Genomic DNA, 26,451 nt, shown 5'->3' on the forward strand with positions numbered 1-26,451 from the left:
GATGTTTGTTTCTTACCCTCCTCTCAATTCAAATCTGCTGTGGAATGTATCCCACTGCATAGCGTGTCACAGTATCGCATAGTGCACTTGGTGATTACTGCTTTTCCAATGAGCTGGTGGGAGATTGTGCATGTAGGGGGTGTAGGTGCTAATAGCTCCTGTGTAATTTGTTCTTCAGCTGCGTCCAGGAGCTCCTCGATCATCAGCCGCCTGATCCTGGAGTACGTGTGCGGCTTGGCTAGGGTCCTCAAATCCTTCTTGGTTTAAGAACAGTATTCTACCTGGCTCCTTGTGCCCTGTTTCCCTTTACCTGTGCTTCCTTTTGAAAATTCTTAAGAATTGGTTCATATTCTTCCATCCCTGTTACAGCGTGTTTGGGGTGGTAAATGCTGAACAGCTGAAGTTTTCTATTTTTAGGCAGTGCATGGGTTGGCACAATTAATTTCTAGAGGTAAATAAAATAAAAACGGCTGGGGATTTGTTAGTAAATGCAGATGAACAAACAGTGACAATATTCCCTTTGTTCACTGTTGAAAACCAAAGGAATTTCTATAGGGAACTACAAAGCTTCATCATTTTATGTAGGCCACTTTGATGAAATATATTGTAAGATCTTAACAGGGTCAGCTTCCTTTGCAGCTGATTTTCTAAGTAACTGCACACAGTCTCAAAAAAAATTACATAGCTGCTACATAATTTGCTGAATACTGTACAAAGCATTTTTCTGCTGCTTTTTATAATCATTTCTCCTAATAAATGGTTGTATCGTCTTGTTCTTCATATTTCTGTTCAGAATGCCTAGCTCTGAAATCCATCTGCCTAATCCCGAAGCCTTACTTTCGTTCTTTTTTACAATAATTTGTCCAAAACAATTTGCTCTTTCTTTATTTGCCATCAATCAGAACAAGTACATAAATATAGGGATTTGTGTGACGGATTAGGATCAGTAGACACCTTCAATCTGAGACGTTTTTCTAGGTTCATGAGTCTGTTTAATTAAACCTAAATTCGTTTTTAGGTTACCATCATTTATCCAGCATTATACAAATCAAGAACTATAAAGAATCCACTTTAGGACATTAAAACACTGCCAATTATTAATTAAACCAGAGAGATATACAACTATTCAATTCAATGCACAATACAGAATGAGAAGAGAGTACTGGGTAATCGATGCAGTAATACGAAATAATGAAGAAAGAATACTCATTGTTCACTGGAACAAGAACAATACATGAACTTCTTCAGTTTTGTGTGCTATGTTTGTTACTTTTAATAGTTTACTGGAGCAAATTTCAGTTCATTCAGTAGGTTAGTCACCATAAAGGGCAGTAACGTGTGTTTCGTTCCTTGTGGCGTGCAGGCCTGGGGCTTTCTCAAGGCTGTTCAGTATAACAATTATGGAGATAACATAAAAACCAGAAACACATTTATTTCTATATGTTTCAGTGAACAAAAATTATTATTTCTTAATAATTTATTATTACTACATTGGCTACCCTGAATTCTCTCTAAATTGCAAATTTGTCTTTGTGGAACTAAGGGTGACCCACACATTGAGTTAGTGAACTATTATATGAGATAGCAGACCTGTCTCAGACGTAGGCCCTGGAATTTTCACCCCTCTTCCCTGTACACCTAAAACACAATGAGTCGCAAAAGTAGGTGAATAGAGTGCTCCTCGATCCAACCATCAAGTCAGGTTTTAAAAAGGAAGTCTACAATGGCCACTACTTATTTTACTCTTATTCTCAAGACGGAAAATACGATTCCAAGACAGCTAACAGTATGTGTCTCATAGTCTGAAGCAACCATTGCCACCTATTGAAGCAATGCCACGCAACAAAAATGGTATTGAGATCATGGTTTCCCAATGGTGCACAGTGTGTAATAAATCCAAACAGGGTTTTTCTCAGGAAAGTATAAAACAACTGATAAACTGATAAAACAAGTTTTAGCGTAAGTAATGACACAACTTGCTTATTGCAACTGGCGAGTAAAACGAATATACCAGATTCTAGGTGTGTAGGTCTCCAATTAACTAATCAAGCTACCGTTTCGGCTGTAAGAAGGCTAACCCTGGCCTAGTTCAGGGTCTGCGACTTTGGCCAGGAGTTTTATTCAGAATGTATGAGGATGACCTTGAATGGCTGGATGTCTCTTACTACATGTCCAGAGAGTCTATGTTCTGTTTTTTCTAGACCAGAACATTAACTAAACCAGAGACGTTAGATTAGTAAGTAGAAATGAGCACAACTACAGGGAGAGGTTTACCTCTGACATGAAATAGGCTAAACGGAGTTGCACTAGTCTGTTGGCAAGGATGCTTTAGGAGGCTGCAGAAGAAGCTCAACCTTCGCCTCTATCCTTTGTGCTGTAAGAAGACAGAATTTAATTATGGTTTTATGTAGCTGGGCCTTTTTCCTGGCTAGGATCTTCTATAGACTTCAACAAGCAGGATCTAATTTCTAGCGGGAATATGGAGAATATGGCCTAGCTCTGTGAAACTCGAAGGCCATAAAAATTGGTTGGGGGGTTCTAAGGAAACCAAGAGATGGACGTCAGTTTGAGGTAAGACAGAAACCACTGGAACATAACTCAAAAAGGCTTTTTTACCAATACATTAAAGTTAAAAAGGATGCAATGTTATGTTAAAAATATTTATAGAGCGCATGCATACACGGAGGTGTCTTGGCACTGCTTCCGATAGCAGTGGTCTTCACACTTCAAGGGAAAAAGGGACGGTTAGTCTTTGTTGTTAGAAATCTAGGTTTTCAGAACTTTCCTGAAGATGCAAGGAGTTGATGTTGCAGCCTCCTTAGTAAGGGAAAATGGTAGTCATTTTAACACTGAATGGTCTTCAACCACCTTGGATGGAGAGGTTTAAAAAGTACAGTGAAAGTTAAAGAAGCTTTGGCTACAAAGGTTAATTAAAGGGGAAAAGTGGAAAACCAGACCTCGAAAACCAGTACCTAAGCACAAAAGTAGGATGTAATATTTTTGTGTGCCGAGAATTACATTATTTAGCAGTGCTAATTGTCTACCGCCAATTTTTTCGGTTACAACACACGTTGCCACGCGCACAAGACCAAATTGAAGAGTCCTTATTCTGTGAAGATTCATTAACAGTTGCAATCAATACATTCCCCACAAGTATATGAACTTCTACACTTACACCCAAAGGATCCACGCATAAATGATGCACATGGGGTAGGCATGTTAGTGAACATCCCACAGCTTCACAGGGACTGTGAGAGAAAAAAGACCAAGCGCGTAAACGTTTTTCAAAGAAAATACAACATAAATAGACAAATACATAAATAAATAAATAAATAGATGACATATCACCAATTTCATAATCACGCACAAGCAAATTTTTTTGCAAAGTGAAAATTCCGCACAGGCAGGTTGAAGGAAAAAAGTGACCTCCAGATAGGTTTGTGAATGCCATATCTTTTTACAAGTGTAAATTCCAAATGGCATAAGCAAGACAGGTGCTTGTCTTCGACCTTTGCAAAACCTGTGGAGAGTTCTGAATCAACACAGTTCCGAGGCGTGACTCTGCATCTGGTGCATACCAATTTATTTAGTATTGGGCCCTTAAGGTGTAGCGTGTAAATGGAATTCATTGTAGTCTCAGCAGGGCTTAGAAGAGAGCTTACCACGCAAAATTACTTATAAATAAATACAGTTAAAAACCAACAACAACAAAAACTCTTTTCTCATCTGGGAAGCCTTCACTGACACACAATAATCACTACCTACTCTATTTTGGTAGCAACAAGTTCAGCTTCAACATTTAGTGGCACACAAAAGATCTAGAACAGTGTTCATCAGGGACGTTTTAATGGATGGTTGTAGGCGATACAAAACTTGCAAAAGATAGACTTTGGCATAAAACTCACTCAATCGAGTATCATTGAACTTTTTGTGAAGGCAACACAACCTTGGTCTAAGGTAAGGGGAGCAGAATTGGATGAACATCACCATTATGGCAAAGTGTTAACAGTAGCCTATACATATTTATGTACTAAATTCCGTTTTTAGTCTTTCCTCTGCAAGCAGAATTATTAGGACGCAGAGGATACAGTTACTGTTGAATGTTACTCACATTCCCTTCATAGAAAATAATTGTCCTTTATTATTACTCACATTCTGTTCATAGAAATCTGCATCCCTTTGACTATCCAGGCAAACTTTGTCTAAACTCTCGGATAGCGATAGAGTCCACCAAGGTGGTATTCACCTACCTTGGTGAGGTGATCTACACATATCTTGTTGGGTACCTGCTGATAATTTAGGGCTGTATCTAATATTAGCCTTAATAATCCAAGCTCTATTTTTATATGCTGTAATAACAATACTCAAATTCTGTTAATAGAAACTAATTGCCATTGGATAAAATAATCGTATCTGGTAAAAAGGTTTTTATTTGGAATAAACACTTATTTGTATCATCTTTCTTTAGGAAGTAAAATCCCCTGACATTCATCTAACAATTATAAACACTTCGTCTTGCTCAGATCGACCTCTGTGGGAACAAACTTAGGAACCGCAGATTATATTTTAATGTGTGCATCAGCATTTGCCATTTCGATCAATGAAAGAAAGAAAGAATGACTCCGGCCAGTTCTTGAATACACACTAGGGGGGCTGGAGGAGATTTAAGGACCTCCGTGAGCCACCTCCCCACTCATAATATCAAATACAAAATGGCCACAGGTCCAAGAATACAGTATGAAGTGCCACAAGATTTAATCTACCATGTATTTGAGGGGGATACATTTAAGGACGGTTCCCCTCACACACCAAAGGTGTCATGCTTCATCATAGGGGTGCCTCCTCGCGTGAAAGACCTGGTCTCTACGCGGACTACAACTACCTCGCTGCAATGTAGGAGAACAGGGATGTAGTTAATGTAGGAGGGGAGGGTTAGACTAAATCCCCTATGTGAGCATGGTGTGCTTAATGTGAAGTGCAGTGCTAAGATGAACGTGAGTAAACTGGCTACAAGGTTAGATATGTGGCAACTTTAATCGGCTACCTTGTGACAGGATTAAAAACAATTAGCTGAAAATACAGCTGCCATCATTAGAGGCTTCTGTATTAGTGTATGACCAACATGTTTCGGCCTAGGGACCCGTCAAAAGTGTTGTGGCCTTCATCAGGGTTGAGCATACAGTTACTGCAACAAGGTGAGGTACATGCACATGTAAAAGGTAATGCGCAGTATCGACGGTGTGTTATACTGAACCAGTGGTCTTACTGCTCAGGATGACCACCGTTGGAACCATCATTGTTCAAAGAACTCACTGCATCCCTTCAGGCCTACTAGCCAAAGGGTACATGAGTCAATCCAACCACTCGAGTGTAGCGTGGAGTCACGGGACACACGTCGTCAGAACAGGGACCTCAGTTCTTCCCTTGGCATTGCAACCATTTTAAATGGAAAAGAGCACCCACTCATACTGCTTACCCAGAAGTCTTCGGGGTAATCCCTGAGATTGCGCAAATCTTGTACTACAGTTTTCCGATCTTCTTCCCACCTCCGTGAACAAAAGACAACCTCCAGAAAATACCACATCCAGCCAATGACAGGAATATAGGAGAGTTCCTTCTTTGCTAGCACCTTGGAACTCTGTCATAAAAAGAACAGAACAAAAAGTGGTCACCATTATGATCAAGCTTGCTGTTTCCAACATGTTCTCCTTTCAAGTTGGGCACATTTACAAGAATAAATACAGATAAAAAAATTACTCATATGACAATGAATCTCATCGATCCATTACTTGTACAAGGCGTCATCATTCCAAGTGGCGTATGAAGGTGGTTTGGGGGAGGGGGGCGCTGGAGGGCATTTCTCCCCAGGTGGCACAAGTTTTGGGGGCAGCAACACTTTTACCCTTGTCGTCATGTGTCTTGTCAGCCACCCCTTCACATCCCATTTTCACCTGAAGTGGTAGTGGGGCGGCAAATGCAGGGACCACCGTGGGCTGCAAAAGGTCTAGCTAAGCCACTGCATTATCCTACACTTTCCACAATGTGAAGAGGGAACGTCAGAGTAACTACTTCTGGTGTGATCTTTCTGTACCAGGCTGTACAGCTAGTGATACTCAAAGTACGGTCCGGGGGCCGCCTGTGGCCCTCCTGAACTTCACATGTGGTCCCCAGGTTAACAGCAGCCTTGGGCTGCTGTTTACTTCAGTGAGCACTAACATTCAGCAAAATGTTAAATAAATGGGGACGCTTTTATTTAAAGCTAATTGAACTTAAGTAAAATATTCTAATGAAGTATCCTGCAACATTTAACCACCCACAAAGCCCCACTGTCATCCAGCTACCATTAATGCGGCCCTCGGGCTCACCACAAACCACTCTGCTGCCCCTTGGGAAACGTTTGGGAGTATCTATGCTGTATACCTACTCAAAGCCCAGTAAAGACGCGGGATGCTGTGCTATGGTGATGCCTTGAGAAGGACAGAAAGTGTACCGCTCACAATGCCAAACGAATAATTTTCATCTCTTTCTACTAATATAAGTACTGGAGTATTTACCTCCGTCAATGGAATGCATGTAGAAAATGTTGATTGACCCTGGATTGTCCAGCAAAAAAAGTTTTTTTTCAGAAACCGAATTTCAAATTACCGTTCTTGTCAAATGTTACAAGCTACTCATAAACATATTTCATAATGCTGTATCAGTAAACTGTAAATTATTACAATCTACATTACCTGTCGGATTCATTTAGTAGGTGCCCAAATCTGAATGAATATCATAGACAGTACAATAATTCCATCTTTGTTAATAGTGTGAGGGCAGCAATCACAAAATTACTGAAAGACTTTAATAACAGGATAGTGAATACATTCAAGTAACCTTCAAGAACACCAGCATTTTAAGGAAATAATTTTTATTTTTAACGGCTTAGTTATGTAAATTATACATCCTAAATGGGGAACTACAAGCATATATAGGACTTTATTAGGAGAACCAATAAATGAGAAGAAACTCATTTGTTAATCCTATGTTTTGGAATCACAAACCAAGCTTAAACATAAAATATGCATTGGCAAAACCAAAAGGTCTCGCCTTTGGGACCTCATGAGTGTTATATAAGAGCTATTGGCTTTGCCAATGTTTTTAAAGTAGTGAAGCTGGTGTGTGGGATGTTAACCCATTGAGTGTGTTAATCGGCCAACGGCCGTCGCGAGCACTACCTCTGTAGTGCTGCGCACGTCCGTTGGCCGACGTGGCCCCGCCCGCGCAATAGAACGCCCGCACTGCGGCATACTTTACGCCGCAGTTAACGGGTTAAAAAGCTATAATAAAAAAGTGTCACAAGCATTTTTGTTACCTTATACATATAACAAAAAAGACAATATGTACAACTGAATTACCCTATTTAAAAACAGAATTAACATAAACAATATCTTCTAGTTTTCTTGGCTCTGCAATACTGGCAACTTCTTCCTGCCTGTTCTAATGCTGGTTATTATCGTTTTTTTATTGGGGGTGGGGGGGGGGGGGGGGGGCAGGGGCATAAACAACGTGAGTGTGGAGGTTGTGAAATAGTACCTGAATTACAACACTAGCAGTAGACCGAGACTAGGGGAGAATCAACAGATGCCAGATTCTGAAGTCAGACTGAGATGGTGCAGAGGTGGCCGTGTGGTGTTGCGGAGGTGATGCTGAGTGATACTGAGGCGATGTTTCAGTGGTGCTGAGTCAAGCTGAGGTGGTGTGGAGCTGGTGAGCAGGAGGTGCTAAGTGATGAGGTCTTGCTGCGCTGATGCTGAAGTGGTGCTGCATTGGTGCTGAACTGCTGCTGAGGTGGGCTGCTCTGGTGCTGAGGTGAGGCTGCGCTGATGCTGAAGTGGTGCTGTGGTTGTGCTGAGCTGGTGGTGGGGCTGAATGTTGCTGAGTTGGTGCTTTGGTGAGGAGCTGAGGTGGTGGTGCACTGACGCGGAGGTGGTGTTGTGCTGATGCGGTTCTGTGTTGATGTTGAGGAGGTGCTGTTTCTAAAGTGGTGCTGGGGTGCTGCTGCGCTGGTGGTGGTGCACTGATTAGTAGATGGTGCTATGCTGATGCGGAGGTGGTGCTGTGCTGATGCTAAGATGGTGCTGCGCTAGTGCTGAGTTGGTGGTGCTGTGCTGATGTTGAGGAGGTACTGCGCTGGTGCTGATGCACTGGTGGTGGTGAACTGATGATGAGGTGGTGCTGTGCTGATGCTGAGGTGCTGATGCAAGGTGATGAAAGAAGAGAAGTGAGTTAGACAAAAGAAATGAGTGAGAAAGAGTAATGGACAGAGACTGAAAGAAAAAGAATACAAATATATAGTTAGTAGAACGAGGAGAGAAAGGAAAACGAACTGAGAAAAAAAGCAGAAACTAGAGTTCATAAAAATATAAATGGCGGAGTAATGGACAAACGAGAGTGCATAAGAAAAATGTGAGGGAGAGAAAGCAAAACAAGAGAAAGAAACGAGATGGAAAGAAAGAGAACCAATAGGTAAATGAGAGGGACAGGAAGAGAAATGAGAGGCAAAAGGCAAAAACGACAGGTAAAGAAAGAGAAAGGAGAGGTTGAGGAAAGAAAAATGCACTAGGTCTCGTATTTGTGAGAGTTAGAGCTATTGGAATTGTAAATGATAATGTTTTTTACTAATGTCTATGTGGTGTCGAGTGGAATTATGTGTGTTGGATTGGAATTTTTTAGTTGTGGAATTTTGTGTGGAGGAATTGTGTGCTGCGAAGTGTATTTATGTAGTGGAATTATGTGACATGGTGAATAGATAAGAGGTGACAGCTTCACAGAATAGTTAGTAAGGAAGATACAGAGGGATGGGTAGTTTGTGCATGAACTGGTGAATAAACCCCAGATAGAGGAGCAGAAAGAGTGCGTTAGAAAGAAGGGGAGAGCATGCTACAGAAGCATACCGAGGGAGGAGGAGGATCTGTGTTTGCAGAAGACACCCTGGGAGGAGGAGGGTAGCGTGGGATTTTGGGAAGGAAACCTTGAAAAGGCTCGGAAAAGCAACTGTGCTTGGAGACCTGAAGTCAACCATCTGAGAGAAGCGGCGAGAGTATGTGAGTGATAGAGAGAGAGGGGTAGGAGATGGTACGAGAGAGAGGGATGAGTGGGAGGGGTACTGGGTTGAGGGGGAAGAGGTGGACCAGTGCATAGCATGAGGAGGGACAGAAAAGTAGCACTAGTCTTTGGTGCATCCACCGTTGCTGTGTTCGACAGATCAGGGCAGGTTGCCGGTAGTAAATAAGGTGGGGTTTAAATTGAGCATTTAGCACCTACACAACCTACCATTAAACATGCAGTTTAAGCATCCCACACATAAAATAACGTGCACATCAGCCATCTCCTTGCTAATCACCCCCAAGTCTAAGAGTCAGTAGCCTCTATAATCATAGCATCTTAAACCCTCCACCCATGCATTTCCTAGACAACATACTCCTGTTCATGCTCCAGAATATGTTATGTCATGTTATGTTACCTGTTTTATTTATATCGCTATCACCCTGCTGCATATCCTGGCGCTGAGCAGCTGTGTGCCTAGCCTAACCTAGGGCAGAGAGTTATTTGAAAAGGCAGATCTTCGACTTCTTGCAGAATTCAAGAACAAGCGGAGGCTCTGTACATGAGCTAAGGACTATGTTGTATAAAAAATACAAATATAAACCAGTTTTATCAGAGCCAATTGGTCTAGTTTTGGACAACTGGTGTGATGACCGCATTGATTTTAATTGGGAGCATTTACGATAAAAAATGTTGAAAAAAGGAAAAGAAAGCATGTTGCAATCTAACGGTGGCAGTCTTGTCCTGGGAAATAATTTGGATGCACATTACAACCAAATATGATTTTTTTGTGCAAATAAAAATGTACTTGTGGCCTTTTACTCTGAAGACGGTTTAAATACACAAGGACGATAAAAAATAAGGATAAGGAATAGGGAAAAAAGAGCATTGGCAAATAAAAGTATTCGCTGAGCTGCCTCGTGCACCTGCTATGAGGAAGAGCAAATGCCATCACTGACAGAGCAGAGAGCCAACGGCTGAAGTGGGCAGACCCATGGCCCCATATGTTTGCTTTGAGGGATGTAAATAAAATATGAATGACAGTTTTGTGCGAATAAGAGTCATTTTCCTCTAATGTGCACTGAATGTTAAGAATTTGTATGCCTGCCTGTTAGGAAGCACGTGCTGCTCTACTGAAATTATATACACTTTTTTAATAAATTCAATTTGTTTTGCATAAGATGGCCACCCTTCGGAGTTAGTATGTTTTATTTCTCCTTTTTATTTTCTTCTTTTTATTTTTTGGGTGTATGCTTGCCACAAAAAGTAAAAATAAAAATAAAAGAGCATTGCCTCAGCTTGTCAAGGCTAGACTTATTGGCTTTGCCAATTTAATGCTCTGTTATGTATAAAGATGTTTTTGGGCCACAGCTTAAAGTGAATCAATATTTTTGGGGTCAACCATCAATTTGAAGCGTCTCGTGGCGATTTAACACACAGTGAACACTGTATCACAAATGTGCACAGTGACTTAGATATTTCAGGAAGTTGAGGCCGCAAACACCACCGGCTGCTTTGCCACACAGAAATGAAAACATTTTAAATCCAACCCTGGACGTAGGACTACGCTACGCTCACTAAGCATGCGTAGTTTGCGCTACTAAGCGCTACGCGAATTGTATGTACCACTGTGCAAAAACGCGTAGCGGGCATTTTTTGAATTTGTGGTCCTCAACGTCAAGTTGGCAACCATGAGCAAGCAAAATCACCATTCCAGCAAGACTTCTTCATCGTTCGCAATCAGCAACATCAAGTTGTCGATCGCGAGCGTGGAAAATATACCTCCTGGCAAGATTCTCAACGCGGGGAGGTCAGGTTTCTAATTGCGAGTGGTCGCGTATGCTCGCGACCGCTCACAATGAGAAACTACCAGTCCGCTTTGAAAAAGCTGCTGCTCGAGTACAGATCTACTCGAGCGACAGAAAACAACCGCTTGCACTGTGCAAGATGCCGTTTGCAATGATTGCACAGTGCAGACAAGCGTCCGGCACTGTGCAATCAGTGCGAACAGCATTTTCCCTACTGCACTACACAGTTCGCGTAGCTTGCGAAGTGCTAGAAGTACGTGAACTACGCCCAGGGTTATTTAAATCACGCAGAAGCATGCATTTAAGGATTCAAATTGAAACACACATTATATTCCTTCTGTTTGCCATAGGAGGTATTTGAGGTAAAATATTGGATATTTTAGTATTTATTCAACACATATATCCTCTCGCCTCTTTGTAAGATGTGTTTTTAATCCTTATGTAAGTCGGTTTGAGGTCCACTGAGCTGATCTGAACTATTTCGCACAGATGCATACACAGGTGCATAAGTAATTGATAAAAGCACCGGTGCAAAATGCCGCCCCACCTAGCTGAGCCCCTGGTTGGGTTGGGTGCCAGGGGGAGAATCACAAACAATGATTTAAAGGTGTTTTTAGTACCAGCTCCTGAATTGCTGCTTGCTTAGCTATTTATGATAAGCAATAAATGTAAAACTCACCTTAAATGAACACTGAGAGTTTTTCATGCAGTTTGTTTTGAAAGATAATTGTTTACACAATCCCCCACGAAGTACAAAAACGAATTAGCCTGCCTTTTTATAAATAAACTTTCTATTAATTGCATAGCCCTACCGTAGTCAGTTTGAAGTAAAATGTTAAACATTTGCTCAATGTATTTGTTAGGAAGTAAAGATCTGAAAGCATTAAAACAGCAATACAGGATAAGATTAGAAGAGAGAATATTGAAGAACTAGGAAACTAGTAATGTTAAACACTTTGAGTACAAGGAGAAAAGTGGAGCCTTCTTGGCCTCGAAAAGGAAGGCTGGTAAGAGTCAGTAGTAGCATAAAATAATTGGGTGTAGCTCAATCTAGCTTGGTTACACCAGAACAAAAATAGATTGAGGTAATCATCTACAATTATTATCAGGTAATACATCAAGAGGATTTAATAGTGTGCTCCATTTCTGCCAGTCATGGATAAACAGACCCCCCAGGATATAGCGGCATGGATTAGCACATTTAGCGGCATTTTTGCTGCACTTTATTTTACTCAATCATTTATTTTCAGCCTGAAATCGCGAAATCCTGTAGGGCCTCTATAGGGAAGTAAAACAATGACTATTGACAGAGGTACTCATGCTTGATGCTGGCTCTCGAGATCAGCACTGCGCATCTAGCTGACCAAGTTACAGTTCAAGCTAAATATATTTTATGTACGTTAAAAAGTGAATCCCACAATTAAAACGTATGTAAATCTACAAATCTACATACGTTTCAACAAGTGTTAAAATAACAACAACCAGGCAAGTAACTTTATTAAATTATTGTCTATGTTGCACACTCATAACTACAAAAGATGCTAGTCGCCAGCATGATAGATAAAACAGATTTTTTTTTAAAATAGTGACATGGATAACTTAAATAAATGAATTGGGTACTTTCCTCACATATTAAAAATCCTGGTTCTTTTGGGCATACTGTGCGTTAAACCATATAGCCAGAGTATTTATAGCCCTTCCTCCAGCCTGGGTCGGCAGCCGCTACCCTTCAATTTCGGGAGCACTTTTGTAAGAATCGCCGAATTTTTACAAAAGTGCCGATTCTGCGGGCACTTCTGTAAAAATCATTGCATTTTTACAAAAGTGCCAATTTCGCAGCAAAACAGGAAATCGCAAAATCCTGGAGGGTCTGTATAAAGAAGCAAAATATGCCAGCCCACTATTCAAAGAACTAAACACCCCCATTGTAGATGCTTAGAAAAGGGAAAGCTCCTGGGCCCAATGGTATTACAGGGAAGATTTAGAAATCTCTGGCCCGGTTATAAAAAGAAGTTTAATTCAGCATTAGTGGAGAGGGAGAATGTCCCTGATTCCTTATATGCGGAAACAATCACCCATATTTTGAAGCCTAATATAGATACTAAAACATGTGAGTCTTACAGACCCATCTCACTGCTCATTGGCAATTATAAAATCTTTTTGGTATTTGGCCATGAGATTGAGTGGATATATGGCTTTATTCCTGGCAGACAAATACAATCGCTGACTCACCTGTTGATCGGTATTATAGATCTTGCAGTGGAATTCCAGACTCCTTTTCAATTATTACCTTAGAGGCTGCCAAATATTTTGACAGGGTAACTGGACTTTGTGAGTGGCTATTCAACAATTTGGCATAAAAGGCAATTTTGTTAGAGCGATACAAGCACTGTACAAGGCACCCAATGCAAACGTCCTAGTCCATTGAAACTTGCCATTGAGTTTTAGAATAGAAAGTGGAACTCTTCAAGGTTGCCCACTGTCACCCTTATTATTTAACTTTTGTATAGAGCCAGCCACCTAAGCGAGAGGCGGAGATTATTCATGTTGAAAGCGGAAACTTGTGTAATAAAGTGGCTCTCTATGCAGATGTTCGGCTGATTTATATTTACTGCAGATAGGGAAGATCACTAACATAAAGTAAGCAGATAACTAGAGGATTTGGAGAAATCTAGCGATATGAGGTCAAGGAAGTAAAATGAGAAGTGATGATTTGGAAAATGTATGTGGTTCAACGACCACAGAAGAAAACAAGAAACTAAATATTTGAGCATTAACATCACACAAGAAATAGAAGATATCCTGATAAAAGAACTTCAGGAAGACAAGTAAGGAGGTCTGTTGTAGTCGTAAAAGATGGGAAAGTATCCCACTAAATATTTATGGGTGAGTACATTTTATCAAAATGATGATCATTCCTAAAGTTACTTATAATTTTAATAATAGCCCTTTGAATTTTGACAAAATCACTCTAAGTGATCTTTAATCGAAAATTAACCACTTTATATGGAGCTCCAAGGCAGCTAGGTTTTCTTGGAAAGTTTAAGAAAAGGAAAGGAGGATTGAGCCTTCCAGATTTAAAATTGTACTGCTGACCTTCAGATCATGTGATTTAGACAGTTATTTGGGTTCCCTGGAAAATCCAAAATGTGACTGTTTTTCCAGAACATTATATCAGGTAAGGGTGGGGAAAATTTCCTTTATAAATTTGGGACACCAAAATACTTTAAGAAAAAAAAGCTGAGATAAGCTGCAAGAATGGTATGAGATAAGGAAACATGTTAAATCATGCACGTGATCACCAGTTTTGGATTCCCCTAGAATGCCAGTTATTGAGGGCATATCTGAGAGTATCTCTTGAGTTGAAAGGAATGGTAAATTGGGGACAACTGATTGACAAAGTAGAGTTGCTAAAATGGAAAAATTAACTGAACAAAGCAATGGCTCTGTTACAACTTTTGGATATCTACAACAGAAATCTTGCAGGTATAAAAAGAAAATGGAGTCCAAACAGTACATCATAGGCAGGTGGGCTTAACAGGACACGACACCAAGCAGAAAGGAGGTAGCCTATGTGTATGCTGGCCTTTTGAAGTGGGAAGAAAGAGGGATCCCAGCACCGCAGTACATCTGGGACCCAAACTTGTCACCAACCACGGCAGGGAAATTGTGTCAAGTATCTATATACTGTCTATATAAAATGGTTAAATCTGCTTCACCTAGGAAAATTAATCTCTTCACAGTCTACAGAAGCTACTGGGCCCCTAAAAAGCTGGCTAAGTTCTCCAATTCCCATGAAGGTAGATTTAAGAGGTGTATGCTGAGTCAATCGCACACCATCCATATGTTTGTAAGCTGTCCAACAGTAGAAATGTATTAGCATGATCCAGGTAAGGTGATTTGCGAGATACTAAAACAAGATCTCAAGGTAAGACCCTCCCTCATGAATTCTGGCATAAAAGAAGAAGATGAGTATAATAAATGTAGTAAGATAGTAGGCTTGTGTTTTACCTGATAATGACAGCAAGGACTTGATTTGTAAGAAGTAGGCCCTAGCAACATCTCCCTTACTTCCGCACTCAAGGGTTGGTTAGCAAAACTACTACATTATTGAGACCTAGGTGAGAAAAAATCTTAATATGTCAGGTGGAGCATGATCGAATCGTTTGGCATCTGGGGAATTTAGAACTTGGTCCTATAACGTCAATGCAATGCTCTCATACAGTTTTCTGTTATACACAAGGTTTCAAGAGAGCTATGCTTCACCAGCTAAGTACAACACGATTTCTGGATTAGGGCACACAATAATATACAGATTGTACTGCCGGCCATACTGGAGTATGTCTCTCCTTCCTTTTGGTGAGGACCAAAAAAAAACGGAAAAAAAACAAACTGCTCAAACCGCATTTAATATTGGATGGGTAAAAGTTCCCTCTGTTTAAATTGGGGAAGAGCGGAAATCGTCACTCATGTAGGACACAATACATTCCAGCTACCTATTTACTTGCCTTTCAACTTAGGTCTGCCCTATCTACCACTCAGAAAGTAAGAAATCTTGGGAATACCTTTGACGTTAAGCTCTCATTCATCCCTCATGTTCACTGCTCTGCAAACTCTTCACCAAATTGTACTGGCAAGATGACTCACTTTGAGATGGATAGACTACAGCTGTCTGAACTACAACAGCTTGCTAAAGAGCTTTCCTGATATACTCCAGGCACTGAAAAAATCACGCTGAAAGATATTCCTAAATGTAGGTAAATTTGATAATTCCAATGGGCTCTAAAAATGCCCCAGTGGATTTCATTGGATGCTAGGATCAAATTCAAGACATTTTGCATAATTCAGAGCGCCAACTGGAATAGAGGGCAATGATGGTTGAAATAACACAGCCACACACTAATATCCCATAAGAAACCTCTGATCAGCTTCATCACATGTGCTTCTTCAATGCTGCTTCAACTGCCAGAAATATGGAGGATGATCCTTGGAAGTGTTAGGTTCCCAACTCTGTAATGCCTTGTGCCCCCAACTTAGAACTGAAGCAAACAGCATTCCGGAAACTTCAAAATCGAACACTGTAAGAAAGCATCTGTGTCATGATCGAAAAATACCAGGTGTGCTATTCTTTTTTTGTTATCGGAAAGTGACCAGCAGCATTTTATTAAACACCGAAATAAATATTTCCACACTTTTGCACAAACACCTATACACACATGAAATCATACATCTTTATATCTTCAACAAAATTCACTAGCGGCCATTCACTCTTTCTTACAACCATGAAACACTGCAAGTGTGGGGTACTGTTGGGGTTTAATGGGTCAGAAAGTGCATAACATGTGCTGGGTGGCGCATATGAATGTTCATTCACTATCTGAATTTGTAGAATGCAGGATCTAGTGTTTGGAAATGTATAAAAGTCCCATCCCCACAGGGGACAGAAAGTGGCTATTTATCGAACGACACTTACTAGTAAAGTGCAAAATGTTTAGGGTGGGAATGCTCAAGCGCAGTCTGTTGTAGTAACTCTGTATGGCTATCTTCTCCACAGTGGTTTAGACGGGATGGAATCGGTTTTACTTCAAAGGAAAACGTTACTTACCTTTAGCAACGATCTTTTTGGTAAATACTCTTCCTACCTGCACTTTCCTCACCTTTTGTGTATCCCCAGACACTAGATTGGATCTGGAAACTTTCACAACAGCTCTCCTGCGCTGATAGTGGAGGTAGTTATATCCTGCACCAGATGCAGCACAGGTGTGATGTCACTAGAGCTGTAATGTCATACCAGCGCCCTCCCTCCAGTTCTTCACCCACTTTTTCCAAACTCTTAGAGGCAGAGGCTCGGGCAGCATCAGATCGAGTTTGAATGTGCAGTGCAATTGGAACCTTAATAATTTCAGGAGTCTATGAGCATCCTTGAGAACAGGGAGGCTAGCGGGAACGTCAGAAAACTCCAGGTAGGCAGAGTTTCAACCAGAAAGATGGTAAACAAGGATAAATCACTTTTTCTTCTGATGGATACATCTGGTCAGGCTAGGAAGTTCGGCAGCATGGAATGTGCAAAATGGCATAGTTTCCCACTTCTGAATCCAAGCAACAGTGCTTTGAAAAAATCTCTGCAACAGGAAAACCCCTGGCTAGTGATAATGTTGATGCGTTTGCCCTATTTGAATGACCACGGATTCCCTTTGACAGTTTATTTTAACCAAGGACATAGCAGATTTTAATACAGAGAATGATCACACATGACAAGATCCTCTTCTGGACCACCATGCCTTCTTCTTGCTGCCTACACATACCACAAAGAGTTTGTCCTCAGACCCGAGCCATTTCATCAAGGAGATATAGTAACAGACCGTCCGATGACGGCCCAACCGACATAACCTCTCTTCCGCCTTGGTGGGATGAGGAGGAAGATAAAGGGTGAGAAGAGTCATGGACTGAACCATATGGAAGGGGGTTACCATCTTGTGTAGGAAAGCTACCTTAGAAGCACTTTGCCTGGGTAGAAACAGGTGACAGGAGGGTGGACACACCGCACTTGAAGCTCTCTGAAATGTCGCACCGAAGTGATAGCCACCAGAAATAACGTTTCCAAGATCAACAATTACAACAAGCAACTGTCAAGAGTTGCAAACAGGCTCCCATCATGAAGGTTAACACTAAATTGAGATTCCACTGGTTCATGACAAATGGTGCAGGAGGAAACATAAGTAAGCCCCTTTAAAAATCCCATAACAATCAGGAACTTAAACAAGGATTGGTCTGCAAGGCAAATGAATGCTAAAACAGCTGTAGTGTAACCTTTAACTGTACCCACTGCACAACCTTCTTGGGCTAAACAAAGTGAAAAAATAAACACCTCAAACAGGCATGCCTTCTAAGGGGCTGCATTTAATCCTGAACACAAGGCCACAAAACAGATGAACCATACTGCGTAAACTGATTTTATGGAGGGGAAACATTCTGACCAGATGACATCTTGTCCAGTGGAAGGTGGAAGAAGTTCAAGTGTCCTCACTCAATCTCCAAGCAAAAAAGGTGGAAGCACTGGAAGTTGAATTTTAACACCTGCTACCTCCGTTTGGGAGACCATGTCTGCCATGAGAGGTAATCGGAGCGGGAGCCACGGGTGGAGTCGTAGGATGTCTGCATTCCACACTCTTCTTGACTACTGCTGGGCAGTCACAATGTCTTGGGCCTGGGCCATGGTGCAGATTTTTCAATACCTGGGGAATTAAGGGTATGGAGGAAATATCTCATGAAGCAGAAAATTCCACGTCAACCCAAGAACATTTCCTAAGGCTTCCCGCAACAGAAACTGGGGAGCACTGAACTGTGGGCAGTGAGCATACTTACAATTGGTGGGGAGGCTGACCGAAGGAGTTCCACACAGGACGAAGATACCCTGAACCATCTTCAGGTGGAACCAACACTCGTCTTCAGCAAGAACATGCGGACTAAGGCTGATGCCTTTAGTGTAAAATTAGCCATGGAGATAGTTGGCGACCAACTAGTTTCCATGCGCCTGTACTCAGTTCCAGAGTCTCGGAGCTTCCCAGTGCCTCCCTGCTTGGTGACAAACCACATCAAGATGAGGTTCTCTGTCAAAATCTGAATAGATCAGCTGCAAATGGCAAATGTGAAGGAGTTCAGGGCCAGATGAACTGCCTGTAATCAATTCCTCAAGCTGTGTTTCCCACCCCAAGGTGGAGGCACCCAAAACTACTGTGGCCACAGCTGGTGGGCATCGAAAGGACATCTTGTGTGCTAGGTTCTCTTTACCGAATATTAGAGCAATTAAATCAAAATGTCTGGGGATATCCTGATGATGCTCGACAAATAGCCCCTGTGTTGTAACCACTGCAGACATAGGCCTACTAGAGAACCCTGAAGTGCCAGTGAGCATGACCAGTAAATTGTAGGAAGCCAGATCTTGAAGACAAAGAACTGTAAGGAGTAGAACACGAGGTCCCTCCTGAAACACCAGAATTATACGAATTCCCAGATCCTCTGGGAGGAGGGAAAGCTTACGAAGACGTTGTTTACAGTACTGTTTCACTGAAAAGGAGGTACTCGGAGGGCTCTAGGTGTGACTTGTGCAGGTTAATGGAAAAGCCTAATTTGAACAGGAGGGGTGTTGTAGCCTTAAGGTGGTTCACTGCCAGTTGCAGCAAGCCCAGCCTGAGCCGCAAATCACCCGGTAAGGGAAACTGAGGTTCCCAATCTATGCAGATGTGTTACAACCACCGCAGTCACCTTGGTGAATAATTGGAGTACTGATATCAGCCCAAACGGGAAAGCCTACCACAAACCGAAGGTACCTCTTTGACGTCTGCAGGATGGGTATATAAAACTACATGTCCTGCAAGTCAGGGGACACCAATCAGTCTCACGCTTATAATGCCAAAAGAACCTCAGCCAGGAACAGTATCTCCAACTTTTCCTTGTGAAAGTTAAAGTTCGAAAGCCTGAGATCAAGGATCTGATCCCGACTGCTGTCCTTTTGGGAACAAGAGAGTACAGCAAATAGCACCCCTGCCCAATTTCCTGCTGTGGGACCAACTGCTCCTTTAAGCAACAGGGCCGACATCTCCTGTTGTGGTATTCTAAGGTGATTCTCAAACTATATGGATTGATGGCAGGAGTTTGGAAAGAGACCTGATGGACGGGAGGGGAGAAGACGTTTCCTTTTATCTGTAAGATCCAATACTCCGCCATGCCTTTAAGGCCTGAGCAACACAATACCCAACCTTGAACTGGCTGTGTGTGCTCCTTCAAGGAGGAACTAAAGCAGTTTTCCTGGTGGTGCAGAGGAGGTCGGTTGATATGCAGGTTGTGCTTCAGGTGGTCAGTCAAACCTGGTACCTCCATAGTCGGCATCTTTCACAACTTACGTGTTGTCTTGTGATGGGGAAATTCGTATTCATTTACTTGAGGGCCAAACTCCCAGCCAAAAAACCCTTCTTGTGTATTACTTCAAGCTTTTTTGATTCCCTGTCAGGAGATGCCGTGTGAAAAGCCCCCAGTCTTTGCTTAATATGGGTGGAGAGGAAGTCTAAGTCGACCACTGTTGGCCAGTAATGTCATACAGTCAAAGGTTTGCCCATGCCATTTTTATGGGCTACCTAAGAGCATTGCTACACAGAATAAGTGGTTCAGTCACCTTTATAGTGGGTTGAAGGATTTCAGTGAGAATTTTTGATTTGATCTTCACCATTGGAAGAGGCAGTTTCAGCACTGTTGCTGCCTTACTCACAACTGCATCAAAGGAAGCGACCTCTAGAGATTTTGCCCTGAAGGGCACTTCATTTCCGTGATATGTCCTGACCACTGGCATGTTTTAGAGCCAGACAATCGGCAATGTCAGATTCAGCAGAAGTCAGTTCACCTTGAGGAACTATTATGGCATTAGGACAGGATCAGAGTCGATCCCAACAGATCCTCCTTTTTTGCCAGTACTCTGTCTGCAGAGCAGGATTAGGCCCTGTAATCTGTATCGGGTCTTAAAGGCACGTGGCAACTGGTCACTTTTCTGATGATATAATTTGATTAATTATATCAGCTCCCACTATTTACATACTTTCAAGCGATATGAAACTTAGAGCAATCATTTTAAAATATGTTTTAGGGTAAGTATACTTGTATCCTGTGTGAATGCATTTTTGATGTATGCTGTTATGAATTAATGTTGTACACAAAACTTAGTACAGTAGATAGTATAAGCATTCACTCATAGATAGGGCAAAAATGTTAAAACATCTGTCCGACCCATTTCAATTCACTAACTAGCTTGACAATAAAAAGTGCACATTTGCATAAATGGGCCTGCATGTGCTTTCTGCAGTTTGGAACCTCAGCATTGTGCGTTCAAGAGATCAATAGGAGATATAGTGAGGGTGGATGTGACCTAAAGGTTGTCGCACACTCTTTTATAGCTCCAACTTCATGTGATTATGTGAACACTGATATAGCAAACTAACAGATTAGTCCACTGACGTTAAGAAATAAAGTTTAGGTTTGAATACACAAGAGTAAAACTATTACTTTCCTTTCCTAAAACGAATGCAGTCATCGAAAATACATTTTAAAAAATGGCGAAAAGATATTCAGTCAGAAAAGCATAGGTTGAAAGACAACTAGAAGTATTCACACTGCAGATAGGCTTTCGAATGCAATTAAGAGGACCATTAGACTTCTAGCTGGATCACATTTCATTGTGAGTTGCCAAGGGTTTTTAAGGTAACAAGCTAAGTGCAAATGGATCTAAAGTGATGTTTGCAACAGTGGACTGCTTGATACTGGATTTGGCGATGGAAATGATGCACAAGAATGATGGATGGTTTATTGCATCTGCGTCTACATAGGCTGTACCCATTTGAACTTGTTTTAGAACAGCTCGTCCGAGGGTGCACAGAGATACTGTCAGCACAAGCTTTACTCCAATGCACTCTGGGCAGCGACATTTATCTGTATTCACTGTAGGGACCTGCCCTAGTGGAACAGTGGAAAGGAGTGGTTTCCCCTCCCTGTACCTCAATGTGTAATTCTGTCCCCCTACTCCTCTTTTCACCTCCGCCTCCTTCAGGTGCACTTCCTCTTTAAACTTCATCTCACATGGGCCACATCCTCTGTCCCTCAGACAGTGACTCTTGCTGTCTTTTTAGGTCGAGCCTGGCGTAAGCAGCGCGAAGCGCTGCGGTCACCAGCGAGATCTATTGTTAGGGACTTGCTTTAGAAGCGGGACAAGAGATGGGCACGCGCAGAGCCGTCGGCGATTTCAGGTGTACGCGCTTCTGCAGACGGGTTTGCATCACGTGTACAGCTTCTGCTGGGCGCCACCTCTCTGCTAGAGGCAACAGCTACTTTGTTGTGGACGCGCTTCCGAAGACGTGCTAGCGTCTTCCGCCACTCCATGTTAATTACTTTCCTGCTTCTTTGTTGTGGGCGCGCTCCCGAAGGCACAATTTCTCCGCTTGGATGCCACAACTTTCGTTTGTGATCAGTACCCATCTTACTCTGTAGTCAAAGAATCCCATTTTTACTGTTGAAACATTCCTGAGCATAACACAAGAAGCTGTGAGACACACTACAAAAACGGTCAACAGCTTGGCACACAACACTAGGGTACTGCACCGAAAACCCGGAGCGGCAAAATAATGGAGAGCACAACGCCACCTCAACACAAACTAGTAGACTCCTGCACACTACTTACCGACTACTCCGGAGACCCTCAGCCTCGTCCTAGCAACTGCCCAGGCCACCAACGTCACACTCAGTGACGTCTTGAGTTAAAGCACAGACCTCCATCCGTTCACTCCTGCCTTTAAACAAACATCCACGGTATATTTTTTGCTTTGGGATTTGGCGGGTCCCTCCCGGGCAGCATCAGCCGCTGGGCCCGAGCCGCAGGCCACGCTGATGTTCACGCTCACGCCGTGCATGGCGCTCTTTCACTTTCCCTTGTAGGAGGTGGTGGGAGTAGTAGCACCCCTGAAGGCTTCTGAAGGTCGGCGCTGAGCGGGTGGGGCAGGGACGACAGGCTGCAGTACCAGCAACCAACTCATGTCCGCCCCAGGTCTCGAGTATCTTGCATGTGAGTGTGCTAGGCACAGCCCCCTCGCTCTTAGACCCTCTCCGTCTGCTGCTCCTTTCTCCTCCCCACTACTATTTCCTTCCTTCCAGCTTCACTTTCTTATCCCTTCCCTCCCCACCTTGCTGCCATTCCTACTTTACTTTCTTTTCTCTCTACTTCTTTCCCCTGGGCACTTTAGTTGTCCTGTAAAGAAAGGCTCGCATGTGCGCACGCGGCGCGGTAACCTGTTTTAAACTTCCCCGCTTACGAAATGCTTCACGCTGTATTTAAGGCATGGTGGGGGCTCACCACCACTTCACTACAGCCGCCAGGCGCAAACAGTTTCACACTGAAAAGGACCACGCGTATTTGTACATATTCTTTTCGTCTGCCAGTTTCTTCACAGATTATTTTTTGTATTTATATCTTTTTTGGAAACAAACAAGTGAGTACATTTGAGATTGTCACCTATAGACGCATTTACATCAAACTGGAACATCGTCAAACAGGTGGTAGGCCCGTTTGTCTCCTTCGGTGTGATCGTCCCCACTGCTTAGAAGGAGCGAGGATCAGGTGTGTGACCAGGGCCTGAGATGGTAGCATTAGTGTCCCCCCAGCGGCCCCTACACCTGGCCCCCCGCTCTGGGCTCCTGTGCTCTTCCTGCAGGTTCCTGCTCATCCAGCCTAAGCAGACTGAGTGCGGGCACTGGTACTGTCCCCCCCTGAGTGCAAGGGCTCATCAGGTGAAAGTGGAAGTCTGGCTGAGGGGTGTGCTGTGCTATAATTGTATTTGTATAGCGCTTCATACCAGTGACGAGGCATTGAAGCACTGTTAGTGAATACAGTGAACACTAAAGCCCCCTGTTTGCTGATTCGGACAGATATATTTGGGTGGGCTCTACAGCACCACCCCTACCCTACTACTCCTTATTTTGCTTCTACACCCATACCATGTATATTCACCACCAATTGTGACTCTGTCCCTTTGTAACAATTGTCACTAACCTCTATCCTGTCATGTTACATCTTGTAAAACTGTATGGCGGCCCTGAACAAGTTTGAAGAATTTTGTCAAGATCATGATCTACAAGTTAATGTCGCCAAAACTAAATTTATGATTCTCACTAAAGGTAGACCAGTGGTTGGCCATGTCATGATGAATAATACAAAGTTAGAGCAGACAAATGTCATGACTTATCTGGGGATTGTCTTAGAGAGCAAATTGAGCTGGAAGCCCCAAATAGACACCCTATCCCTCAAGTTTGTCCATCTCTCAGGGTGCCTGGTCAAAGAACAGAGAATGTCCCAGACCAAAAGGATAGGTCCAGCTTTGAAGATCTACAATTCCAGGATAGGTTCAGCGATCCTGTACGGTGCGGATCTCTGGGGCTTTGCGGACCTTTCCCCGTTGGTCAAAATACAGAACAAATTTCTACGGAATCTCACAGGTCTCCCCTGCTCTAGTCCCATGAAGCCGTTATTAATGGATTTAGGCTGTCACTCCATAGATGATATTGCGCGCTTCAAGCCAGTGGCTCTATGGAGGAGGATCTGGACCACTCCTGAACTTGCTCCATACGCCAAGGCAATCATGGATGTTAGAAGAGTTATGGGGTCGGGTAACATACCATGGTTTAAACAAGTTAGATTGCTCTTAGAGTCTATGGGTTTGGGAAATCTATGGACCAACCCTGCCAATAATCCTTTTCCACCCAAAAAATTATTTAAAGGCCTATACTGGTCTTCAATAAGCCAGAAACATATCCGACAATTACCGGCCACTTCTTTGTCCGGTATGTTCCTGGAGCTTAAAAGTGATCCTTCTTTAGAAGACTATTGGGATACCATCACCAGGTCCAGCAATAGGAAACTTTATCATCAGCTAAGGGTCGGCTGCCTTCCAACTAGATTGTTTACTAAAAATTGGAAGGGCCAGGAGTCTGAATCCTGTCGCTGGTGTTTCGACCATAAGGAATCCATTGGACACATATTCTTTGAATGCCCGGCTTACATAGCCCCCCGGGCTAAATCCTATCTGTTGTAACATGGGCACAAGGGTAGGGTCTGTAGCCCTAAGGATCATGAGGTTTGACACAAGCGAACCTATTGTAATTGCTGTTGCAAAATTTCTAGGCTGGGTGTGGATCATAAGGGCCAAGCAGTAAGTGGCAAAGTTATTCCATTTAGTTTTTTACTTGACCGTTCTGATTGTATTTTTTAATGGAATAGAAATCTCACTTTTAAATGCTAGTACGTTTTTTAAAATCCTCATACAATTGCATTTTAACGCCCTTTTATAAATTGTTGTATGTTTTTTATGATGACGATGTATTTTATTATGGCAACGTCTTTTATGATGAAATATTCGAAATAAAGACATTTTGAATTGAAAAAAAAACTGTATGTCTTATAATAAAACCTGTTCTTTTTTTAAAGCAGTCTAATACCTTTGGGTAATTTTTGTGCTATATAAAAATGCATAAATATCTCATTCACGATTCCTCTCCTTCGCCGCACAGACATTTCAGCACCACTTTCTGCTTCAATAAATTACCTGCACCACTAAGGACGTCACACCACCAACCACATCACTGATGGTGGCATCATATGCCGCCAGAAAAGACGCTGTTAGCATGTGTCAAGATCTGTTGTTGATCTCTTCTATATCCCCCTCATGCCAACTGTCACCCAGTGCATTCTGGCAATTGCAGTCTCGGTCAAGAACAGGTCAAGCTCATGACATATCAGAACTTCTTACTGCTTGATGGGGCAGATGGTCGTTGGGCGCACTAGAGCCGCTGGACCGTTCTTAACATGGAGGGTTCAAACAAGGCTGGTGTTACTGCCCGTCTGGCTGCATCTCGGGCTGCCAGTGACATGTACCGGGGTGACAAGGAGGGAGGGCGGGGACTTCAGTGGCTAGTGTTGTGCGCCGAAGGTAACACTGCGCAAGGACTCACTCTGCAGCCAGAGCACAGAGAGTGGATAGATCCCCGTACTTAACAACTAATGAATGTGTCCTTGTGTAACCTAACTGGTGCTCATATAAATCGCTCCAATACGTTTGGGTCGAGTTTGCGCTATATTAATCTGCAAAAAAATAAAAATAATACTCGGCCCAAAGGGCCTGAAGTGCTTTGCATGAGCACCACTTCCATTACACAGGGACACATAGTAAAGACAGCTGCAGATGCACTGGTTGCAACCCCCCACCCTTTCTGTAGTTGCTGTTTTGAACTAACCAATGCTTTTGACAGCACCCCACCCTCCCCACGTCCCCCGCGTGACCCACCAGGTCCAGCTCCGTGCCTCCTTTCCCATTGCTTGGCCATAAAACGCAAGTTTATGGCCTCGTAGCCATGTGGTAATCGCTCAACCTCTCTGAAAGTGGTGCGGCCTGCATTGATGTGTTTGCCAGCATTGCTTTGTCTTCCTCATACTTAACATTTCTTCTACTTCAATGCAAGTTAATCTGTAAATTCAATGCACGCTGTGTTTGTTCTCAATCTTTCTTTTATCTGAGCCCAAATGTTGGCATGTGTCCCCGAATCTTTTCATTGCTCGCTAGAAGACGGCTTCGAGTGGTTGGCTTGGTATTTGTTCGGGGAGCTTATAAGTCAGAGTGAGTAATATCATCTATGTGTGCACACAACCGTGACACATGGATCAGTGCAGCAGTGTCTGCTTCAGACCTTCACGCCTCACCACCGAGCCCCAGCACCCCCTGACGCTGCCGCCACCCACGGACACAGAGAACCTCTCAGCCCTCGGTGCTTTAACCACAAGGGCTGCCCTGCACTAGCCCTGGCCACATTCCGGTGGTACACCCAAACAAGCCACAGAAGTAAATTCAGAGAACTGCATTTGTCAATATTAACTGCACCATTTTACTGTGTTCACCAATGACACTCAGGTTAAAAAATGGAAACTACCATTGGCAAAGAAAATCTGCCTTGTATTTTGAGTGCTGCATAT

General features: G+C 42.7%; 1 protein-coding gene across 1 annotated transcript in view; it reads right to left on the minus strand.

The window, feature by feature from the left end:
- AGPAT4 (1-acylglycerol-3-phosphate O-acyltransferase 4) overlaps positions 1 to 26,451 on the minus strand; it is a 371,388-nt gene that overhangs the window by 100,183 nt on the left and 244,754 nt on the right. Inside the window, exon 4 of the mRNA XM_086927247.1 lies at positions 5,477 to 5,638. Coding sequence (XP_086783373.1) covers positions 5,477 to 5,638 — 162 coding nt within the window. The remainder of the gene's footprint in view (positions 1 to 5,476; positions 5,639 to 26,451) is intronic.

The sequence above is a fragment of the Lissotriton vulgaris genome, chromosome 6, assembly GCF_964263255.1.
Source record: "Lissotriton vulgaris chromosome 6, aLisVul1.2, whole genome shotgun sequence".
NCBI classification, from domain to species: Eukaryota; Metazoa; Chordata; class Amphibia; order Caudata; family Salamandridae; genus Lissotriton; species Lissotriton vulgaris.